Genomic DNA, 10,531 nt, shown 5'->3' on the forward strand with positions numbered 1-10,531 from the left:
GTTTGGTAACAGATTCTCCAATTGCAGAGAGATTATCAACGATCTTCTTGATTTTGAACAAATATTAGGACATTGATTGTCCACCTTTCTTTGTAGTTTGAAGTTGTAATCTCGGTTACATAATTCTAACCTTTGACGCATTTAGTATCACAGAAGGACATGGATGAAGACCAGCAATAAGGAATTTGAGGCCGTTTGCGATAATGACATTCATTCGTTGTGTTCGATCAAGCCAATTGCATGGTTAGGGCTTGATTCAACGATGGAAGTGGCAAAGCATCATATTGAGATGTTGATGATTAAACTCCTACTGTGGTTGAGGATGAAGCTGTTAACGCCATTGTTAGAGAGGTGAGATTTTTAACAATAGGTGTGGTTGATCTAAGTCTGCTCTAATACCATGAAAGACACAGAGTAAAGTATTTATGTATTTCACTTAACATTTTTTTTTTTTCTGTATCTGAATTCTTATGAGATTACTGGTTTTTCCCAAAGATAATACATGAAATTTTCTTAGTTTCTTTGAATTAGATATCTTAAGAAGGAAATGGAACCCTTGATCTGTATTCTCCTATGGCCCAGAGAGGGAAGACGCTTCTGTATGCTGCATAATGTAGCATGCAATTCCTCAGAAAAGCTCCTGTAATTTCCTGTGAAGAACACACGCTCTGTTAGAAAGCTTATGTTGTGTTGTTTTCTTGTAACTCAGACCTCCTATGATTGAACCCAGATGGAGGAAAATAAAAGAAGATAGTGTTGAGGTCGAGGGTTGAAGTACCTGTTGTGGGAAATCTCCATTTTCCATTTGTGAATTGATCAGTAGCTTTGCAGCACGATGAAGAGGTGGTGGGTCTCTCTCAGCCTAGTTCCAACAGGACACTTTATCAGAAAGCTTTGTTCAGTGGCCATGAATGCCTAGTATGACACGAAATCTCACCTGTCCAGCTGGAATTAGCCCCATCAATGACCATGCAGTTTGTACCAAATTCGATTGCTCGCCTTCCAGAGGCACATACTCCTGTTTCACCAAAGATTAAAATCATGAATTAGGGTTTTGTAGCTAAGCAGGACTACTATGACTACATGGAGAGTTTGGCCATGTTGAACATTACTTTCTTGGGACATGAAAGATAGCTCTCCCCCAACCTCCATCTTCTCGCTTTGATCCGAGCAGAAAACTGCAACCTTTTCTAACAGTTGCAGAGTTGTAATATGTCTTCCTTGCAGCTGTTAGCCCACTCAGTGCAAACCAGATACCATAAGTGAAGCATGTTGTGCCAACGAAAGCTTTGATGCCAACGATGTTAGTTCAAGAACACAAAGATAAAACAATCACACATACGGTACACGAGGTTTTAACGTGGTTCGGCCAACCATGCCTACGTCCACGGATGAGAGAGAATAATTTCACTATACAATAGAGAATATTACAGAGGATAGAACCAGATACAACTATTGGGTTCCCGAAACATCCCATGTTTCCCCACTCCTTGTATCCATACCTTACTACGAGCTCTCTCGCTCCACCAGGTACCTCCCGTTCTTCCTCACATCTCTATCCACCTCGTATAGTCTCTATAGGCCCATCTCCATCTCATGACTTTTTCCCCTCATGACCTAGAATATTTATAGAGATATTTCCAACAACCTTCCTTATTCTATAAGGAAGTCTAATATTACAATAATATATCAACCTAAAAATATTTTATATAATATTCTTTACAAAAAAAGGAATCTATACTAATTAGGAATTTGGGACACTTCCTAACAAAGCAAACTCCCCAGCTCCCATACCATGAGCCATCCGGCATTTGAACATTTTCGAGGTAATGGACTGCCTTGGCAATGAAAGTTTCTATGTCTTTGTCACGATGTCAAACAATACTAGAGACTGGATTGCTGATGAAGTGCATTCTGCATACTCATGTTCAATAACAACATCTGCAAAACACTCTGTAGGATTAAGAAGCTCGAAAGAGAAGATGTAGAACCCTCATTAATTCATTTATGGACAGGCAGAGTATGTGCATGCTTATCATGTACAGCTTGATAGCATCTAGGTAATATTACCTCCAACCATTTTGATGCTCTTGCTGGCTCCCAAACTGCTAAACTCCCATTTTTACCACAGGCAGAAAAGGAGAGCTTAGTTCAATGAACCACAGAGATCAAGTGATTTAGTAGAAATCGGTAGTTCAAAGAACCACAATAATTCTTACTTGAAATGAGAGGAGGATATTGACAGCATCATACAATCTCTGCGGTTGCAATTGTTGGCCAACAATTTCTGGTGGAAGAAGTGGCAGCAATAGACAACACTGTCCAGAGGAAAAAAATTCATTCTAAGCTCCATGATTTTAGATCATAAGGGAAAATGCTATGCATTTTGGAATTTATGAGCCAAGACCATTCCAACCAGACACATGGAGAACTGCTTCTCATTTTGAATCGTTTTCAGGGAAAATCAATTACCTTGAGCCCTTCTGCAGTGCAATCTGAGACTTGCCAACCGTGATCTTGATGAGATAAAGTCCATGATCCTTTGGAAATGTGGCAAAACATGTTTGGGAAGTCACCAGATGGGTTGTCTTGAACCTTCAAGTTTTCAAGGACAAAGTAAAATATTTAAGCTAAAAACAAACTCATAAATCCAATTACATGCTTTTGAAGGCTGGGTCTAACCTGCATTTTCATGCCATCTTCAGCCACCCAGATATAATCAGGGATCCTAGCAAGATGATACTTGAAATGGTCACCATTTGGATCCCCTCTCTCTGAGTTTATGTAAAGGGCCAACGCATAAGCAACGGCTCCATCATTATGTAAAGACTATCCCACAGCAAGTCCTGTATTAGGGGGTGTGAGTAGTACAAATCCTCCTGCAACACAATCACTTGTGTTTTAGGCAATACTCTTACAAAAGCCCTTTTTAGAACACATTGGCATACACATGACAAACCTTTGCGCATAAGTAGCGGACGCTTTTCCAGTTAATTTCATGATAAGGTTGAACATGAAGCTCTTCCCTCAGTTGCAGAACAACATCTGTTATTGGACCGACAAATCTCTTCCCATATAAATATGACATTGGCATGTACACCAACCGACAGTAGCACCACATCTTTGCTGTGTTGCACATAATTGAAGACACATGATGTGATGATTTAGGCAAAACATATATATAATTGAAGAGACGTGGATTTCAGGACTGCATCAATTCAGTTGTCCATACCTGGATGCATAGGTAGAAATGAAGCATCCAAAACTCTGGGGGCATTGGATTGTTGCCTGACCAATCAAACACACCAAGTATCTGCAACAAAAGAAACACCCTTATATTTACTTAGAACTTAGGTTATGGGAATGTGGAGTAGAGTTTTAAGTCCAAAGCTAAGCATACCGAGAGCCATGTCTTTCCCCAAGTGGGTATTCTGGTTACACCTCTGCGGTCAAGGATCCATTTCTGGGCTCTTGCCACTGCATTGTCTTGGCCACCATTAGGCCCTTCCCCCAGCAAGCGCGTACATATGTAGTTAAGTGTTGTGCAGAACATGGTACTATGCCCCTCTACGTGTAGTCCCCACCCACCATCTTGGTTCTGCAAAGTGAATTGAAGCTCATTACCTGGTAAATCAACAAATTATCTAGGGAAAAAGTGATGGAGAAAATGAGTATGTTGGCACCTGGTGATTGTATATGTACAGGAGAATCTCCCTCTGATGTTGAGATGGAAATTGTATTGAGATGCCCAGTTATATATAGACACATGACCTGCATTTAGCATGAGATTTTGAAACTTAGGAAATGAGTAGATTCCAAGAATTGAATGAAATGAGAGCGATGGAGACAAACCAGCGGAGGAAGGAAGAACAAATGGCCAGTATTCTCAGCAGGCCAGTGGCCATCACTGGCCTGCAGGGTTAAGTAGAAGCGGATGGCCCTTCTCAATGTGGCAGTGGCTACTTCATGGGTTACTTCCTCATTCTCACCAATCTTCACTGGTAGAATAGTTTGCTGGAAATTATTCTCTTTCAGTAACTGCAGGGGTTTTTGGAAATCACAAAATGCATGGAGGCCAGTCAGGAACCAAGCCAAAATATATTGTCTATCAACCAAACCATGACTGTACCAAATTCTTCTTTTCCTTCATTTGTTTTTCTGAGAAACCAAACATTACCCGGATGTGGTGAAGAGCATCAGAACTGGACTTGACATGGAAGTGGTTGTCAAGGAAATGTTGGCGAGCAATCTCAACCTGGTGAAGCTCCTGAGAGTTGGCGTAGTTGGGATCAAATTCCCAGGTCTGGCGTCCAACAAAGTTGTTGGTGGAGTATAGGTAGGGGTCATCACCTTGTGCAATCTTCAACCTCCACATTCTCTCTTTCTCAGTTAGCCTAACTGGACCTGATCATATTTGAGAACCTAAAATGATTTTAACCTTTTTTCTATGTTTTCTTAAAATGTTTTCAATCTATTTTCTATTCTATATTTTTAAACCATATTTTAAAAATAACTGTTGTATTTAATACTTTATTTTTAATTATTTTTCAAATATCTATAATTAAAATATATTCTTTGAAAACATTATTATTATTATTTTCATTTCCATTTTCATACATGTTTTTTTTATTTATTTTATTCTGAAGAATAAAAAACTGTTTACAACATAGTTACCAAACAAACCCTAAAAGCCTACATGATTTAGAAAAGAGAAAAAGGAAAGACGTGGTAATATTGTTTTCGTATAATGAAACGGCCACACTTAGTGTGTTTCATCCTAGAAGAATAGTGTAGGGACAAGTTGGAAGCAAATCAACTTTGTCGAGTCAAAAGAAGAACGAAAGCAAACAATAAATCTTGGTAAGCTCAGTACCTTTCATTAACATGAATCAAAGCTTGAATTGGTTGGTATCCCTACCAACAGGCAACAGTTCCAGATTTTCACCACCTTATCTAAGATCTGTTGGGTCATCAGTTGGAAATATGACAAACTTATCTAAGATCCTCTTCTTTTTAAGGGTCTTCCTACAATACCCCAAAACCACTTTTCAATACGGCACCCAACCGCAAATCACCCCTGCCATTAAAAAGGATGTTATTTACCAATCTCATTTCCTTGTATCTTCATGCATGATTCAGATTTGATAGTACATTTTAATCCCCAGATTTTGAGTTCATACCCATTCGATACCTTTATTCCAGGAATGGAGAGGCATTGCATAGTAGGTTATCTCAAAAATAGAGTGACCCAAAATTGTGACAAAAACAAGTATCAAATGTACAACCAGTAGTTTTCTAAAAGCAGTATAGTAATAATTGATATGTTTTCACATCTGCCTGCCTGGAAGAGACTCACTAACAAGTCAATATCTTGATCATGGGGCAATTCTGGTTGGATCGCGGGGGAAAAGTGAAGTTTTGCGAATATTATTAAGAGCACAGAAGAGCATCACCACTCGCTCCAAACCCACTCCAAACCCACCATGTGGAGGTGCACCATACCTGCAGTAGCCCGAACATCACATGATTATATTGAAAATCTTAGGTTATTGTAGCAGCATGGAGTTTATTAAGGTTAACACAAGTGATAACGGGCAATCAAGGTCAATGTATTCCAATGTTCATCTTATTCAATGCATAGAATTTTCAAAGCAAGCATTATTCTACAAGCACAACTCTAGGGATCTTTAGAAATTAACAATATTTTTTAGCGATAAATACACAAAATGCATGATGAATGGCCAGATAAAGTTCGGAAACAAGTGAAACAGAGTAGATATCACAAAGAGACCAGACATCACTTGACAGCCAGTTCAGGAGGATCAGTCATTGATTCAGCTGCTGTTTTGACCACTTGATAAATAAAATATAAATCATTTCAGACATCCTAAGAGTGTAATCATGTTTTTTTTTTCTCTTTTCTTTATACATGCTAACACAGTCACTGGTTCAACTACCCAAGAGAGAGAATAGAAAAGACAAACCCTAGTATTTTAATTTCTGTTGATACTAAATGGTTTCATTCTGAAACAACTCATGGCATTTCCAAATCCTCATCCAAATGCACCCTAACTGCTTTATGTTTTTCCTACAAATTAAACTACTACAAGAACTTAAGCAAAATTTGATAATTGTGGTTATCACCTAACAGTTGCAGCTTTTGACTAAAGCAACAATCACAGAAAATCAAGGATTCAACAATAAGTTTGTCGATAAAGAAGAAAAATACCGGAAGGAATCAATATATGTTGATATAGTCTTAACATCAATGCCACAAGCCTCTGCACGTTTTTCCAAGAAATCAGGTACATGAACACGCTGAGCCCCTGAGATGATCTCCTCACCTAAACACAAAGGGAATTTAAAAATAAATCCTGATGAAACAAAAAACGATGTCTGTTTGCCATAAAAAATGAGTAAGCAAAAGATATGGTGTGTTTTATATTTCCAAGAAAAAGTTCATAAACATTTTGAGCAAAACAATAAATAGATGCAAGAGTTAATAGCTTGCAATGTGGCAATCCCAAACCCCCAACCTAAATATATATATGAAAAAGAAAAATTGAGAAATTTTGTAGAAACCAGAAACAAGACGGGCACATAACAAATAATTTCAAACACAAGTGGATAAACAAATATTATGTATTGATAAAATGATTTCTCAATTACCTCGAATAAAGACATCAAATGAATTACTGTACAATGGATCATCGTAGGAAGGCATGGTATAAAATGGCCTAACAGCCAAAGGATACCGGTGAAGTATGTAAAATTCAGTGCCATATCTGTGTTGAGAAGAAAATTTTGGTTTAGTCATCCACACATTTACCAGAATTTTAAATTTCAAGATTAAATTAAAAGGGAAGGTAAAAAGGGATGAACAAGAAAGGTATGTGCAAGATCGTAAGGAAAATTAAATTACTTCTCCAGAACTAGCTGGCCAAGTTTTCTCTCTGCTTCTGTGTTCAGGTCCCCATAAGGATCAACTTCCATGCCAACTTCCTGCAAAAACAAGTTGAATTCAATCGCAAACACGAGAAATATTGTGAAGGAGCTGAACTTTGTGTAAGTAATGGTGCTGGTTATTGGAACATGAAATTCATTTCTGTTACCTTGAGCATTTGAACCCCTTCTTGAAATGGAAGTCGTAAAGTTTTTCGCAAGTACTGCACATTCCGTAAGACGTCAATAATCAGAAAAAAAAAAAACCATTGGTCTATAGAAGAAACCACAGCCATGTAAACTACATTCTACAAGCTTTTTCATTATATAGAATGCAATATCTCGAACATGAATACTCGAGAATTTAAGTTTCAGAAGAATTATAACCTTTAGAGGTTCAAATGGATACTGCCTCTCAATAGCTTCAAGCTCCTTCTTGCAATTCTCATTCAAACTGTCAAACATTGCAACGAATAACCGGTCCACAATATCCATCACCTGCATAAACAATTTCTTATCAACATGTAGACCCATCATCTACTTCATGTGCTCATGCTGACCAACCCCAGAAATCAAATCTACCTCAAAATAGTGTTCCTTGATCTCCATTTCAACATCAAGACCTGTAAACTCACACAGATGTCTATGAGTGAAAGAGTCCTCTGCTCTAAAAACAGGACCAATCTCGAAAACACGCCCAAAATCACCACAGATTGCCATTTGCTTGTGAAGCTGAGGTGACTGTGCCAGACATGCAGGTTGCCCTTTGTAGTCCAGTCTGAAAACAGCTGAACCACCTTCACTAGAGCCTCCTATCAATTTGGGTGTATGGATTCCAACAAAACCTTCAGATAACAAGAACTGCCTAAATATCTGCAAATGAAAATTAAATTGAGGACCAGGTAGTTCAGCATAGCTATTATATCTTAAGTAATAAATTCAATAACTAATAACTAAAACTTACAAATAGAAAAGGGTCTTGTCACCATTAAGAATACAAAGACCATGATATGAAAACTCATTCCAGAAAACTGAAACACAAAATTAATAACAAGCAGACAGATCTTGTTCTTTGAATGAGATGAGCTGTATATTTAAAAATAAATAAAAAAAAATCACATACAAGGGCATTAGCATCTTCAATATGAAGATGGAAGATGAATTTAGGGCACTGTCAAGAGTCTTGACACAAGACTCAAACTAAAATACTTATGGGAACAAAAATACGGGGAAAAGACAATGTTTTTAAAACTAGACCAGTAATTGAACTAGAAAAGTTCCAATTTTTAAATTAAAAAGTTAACAGTTCACGATTCATTAGTCAAACCAATACTTGAACTGTGGTCAAATCAATGATGTCACAAACATATAATTTATATATTATATAAATTAAAAGTAATTATAAGAAATTAAGAATATATATATACAAATATAAAATTCAAAATATAAGTCTATTAATATTTTAAATTATATTTAATAAAACATGCATGATATTTAAGTGTGAAGATATACATAACCGCCCGGTTTGATCTGGTTGATGGTTGGACCACCGGTCCAAACGGTTCAATTCTGATTTGACATGTACAGGGGCTAAAACATGAAAACCGATTGCAAAAGTGTCCAGTTGGACTGGAAAAAAAGGTTTATGGTGTCATTTTGTTTCTCTAGCAACAAATTTTAAAATAACAAATTTCAAAACCCCTCATTTGAAAAGCATCTAATGAAGCATAAAAGAATCATTCTTGAACTGAACAAAATAAACATATGCAAGATTAGTAATTGTGAAAAAACACTCAGTGCAAATTCAATACTTAAAGCTTTCTGCACTTAAAATTCAACTTTCATAGTTTTTAGTAGTTATTATTTAGTTATTAAACTAATATTAGTGATAGGTGGTGTCACTGGTGAAGTCAGGAAATTGATTTGGGGAGTTAAGATTTAGGAATTTGGTTCAGGGAGGCAAGAACAAGCAAAACCTCCCAGTGCAGCATAGTAGTTAATTCACCCACCCTTGTTCACTGGCGGAGGGCGCCATTTTTTTTCCTTCACAAAGCCTCCCTTGAACACACACACACAAAAAACTTGAAGCAAATCCTTTTTTGAAATAGATTATGCCACATAGTGATGACCAAACAACACATCAAGTGTGGACCAACAGAAATGGAAAAAGGCAATTCAAAAGCCTTGAACTTACGTTTTCAACTTGACACTGGACGCGGAAAATTGCTTGATTAGCAGGGGTTCTCAAGTCAAGAACCCTATAATTTAATCGGGTATCCTGATTAACACGAACAAGCTGCTCTCCAGCCTGCAAACCCAAATGATCAAATTAATATACAAAATGAGGGTAAGAAGAAAAAATGCAAATCAGTGGATATAAAGAGAACGATGTTCATCGCTGATTGAAACTCTATAAAAACAAAGACGGAAAATAGTCTCACTAAAAAAAAAAAATAGAATAATTGTAAATATACCTGCAAAGCCTTCTCAATTTCGCTTTCGCTTCGAGCAGCATCCTCAATATTAATTGGTAGATTTTCAGCCTTGCTAATGCCATATAGTTTCCTCACTTGAACTTCCACCTGAACAAAGGAAAATAAATTTCTACCAACACTTTTCCCGGAACTAGAAAGATCGAAATTTAAAAATTTTTAAAAATCCACACCCACCTGTTGTGTAGCGCCCTTGATGGGAACGCCGGGGACAGAAATGATCCCTTCAATGTCAACATGGGACTCGCGGCTCAATCCCGTGGCGTATTTCACCATGTGGCGACTGACTAGATCAGGAGCCACCGTCAAGACGCACTGAACAGTGAAACCCATCTGTCTGACGACCAAGAAGGCGATATTCTTGCCGACGGCCCGAATGGTCTGTGCTCGCCCTCGGATCAACACCTTCTGGTCCTTGAGATCCTCGGTCAAAGCCCCAATGTCCGTCCATTTGAGACCGGTGACCTCTTTGGACTGTAAATCAAGGAGAGGGACATCGCCGTAGTTGGAAGCGAGGGGGTCGGGAGTGTCACCTATGGAAATTCCAGCAACAGAGGCAGAGGCGGCGGAGGAGGCTGCTTCTTGGCGGCGGCGCTGCTTTTCAAGTTTGGCGGCCTCTTTCTTGGCGGCTTTCTTGCTCTGGGCCTTGGCTTCGTCTTCTACGGATAGGTTGGGGGTTTGTGATTCGGATGACATTTGTGTTTAACTCAAAATTTTCACTATGTTTATCGGGATCGAAGAAGATAATGAAGCAGATGAAGAAAGACGAGGAAATGAGCAACAGCCGCCGCTACTGCTGTCTCACGTATAGAAAAGTCTAGGGTTTGGAACTTTGGATATGGAGAATGACCGAATCCTCTCCTTCAACCTTTTTTCTTTCATACTCCATTTATCCTGTTTGGTTACGAAGGAATAGTATTCTCATCCGAATTTATGCTTTCCAGGATCATTCTTATTCTTACCTCTTCTTTCTTCTTTGGATTAGTTTTCACTGGAACCAAACCATAGACCCATTGAAAGACAAGATTTTGTTTTGTTAATTACAATTTTTTTTTTATTTAAAAATTTTCAATTAACTCTTTTCAATATATATTTAT

At 37.9% G+C, this 10,531-nt stretch overlaps 1 protein-coding gene and 1 pseudogene across 1 annotated transcript; both read right to left on the reverse strand.

Moving 5' to 3' along the window:
• Positions 1–376: 376 nt before the first annotated feature.
• LOC100264597 (beta-amyrin synthase-like) lies at positions 377–5,041 on the reverse strand (annotated as a pseudogene).
• A 125-nt stretch (positions 5,042–5,166) lies between these two features.
• Positions 5,167–10,435, reverse strand: LOC100262746 (aspartate--tRNA ligase 2, cytoplasmic). Its single transcript, XM_002283404.5, has 10 exons — positions 9,612–10,435; positions 9,417–9,524; positions 9,137–9,250; positions 7,525–7,815; positions 7,330–7,440; positions 7,113–7,166; positions 6,923–7,002; positions 6,670–6,785; positions 6,230–6,344; positions 5,167–5,502 (listed from the first exon to the last, which is right to left on the reverse strand). The coding sequence occupies exons 1-10, from the start codon at positions 10,128–10,130 to the stop codon at positions 5,376–5,378; spliced, it is 1,635 nt and encodes a 544-aa protein (XP_002283440.1). The 5' UTR covers positions 10,131–10,435; the 3' UTR covers positions 5,167–5,375.
• Between the last annotated feature and the right edge of the window lie 96 nt (positions 10,436–10,531).

Source organism: Vitis vinifera, chromosome 4 (assembly GCF_030704535.1).
Source record: "Vitis vinifera cultivar Pinot Noir 40024 chromosome 4, ASM3070453v1".
Classification (NCBI taxonomy): domain Eukaryota; kingdom Viridiplantae; phylum Streptophyta; class Magnoliopsida; order Vitales; family Vitaceae; genus Vitis; species Vitis vinifera.

What these genes read in the sequence shown, in the direction of transcription:
- LOC100262746 (XM_002283404.5), bottom strand. Translation starts at nt 10,130, where the DNA reads ATGTCATCCGAATCACAAACCCCCAACCTATCCGTAGAAGACGAAGCC. An exon ending in AAATTGAGAAGGCTTTGCAG is followed by an intron (nt 9,251 to 9,416) that starts GTATATTTACAA and finishes TTGGGTTTGCAG; the next exon opens with GCTGGAGAGCAGCTTGTTCG. An exon ending in ACATATATTGATTCCTTCCG is followed by an intron (nt 5,503 to 6,229) that starts GTATTTTTCTTC and finishes GGGCTACTGCAG; the next exon opens with GTATGGTGCACCTCCACATG.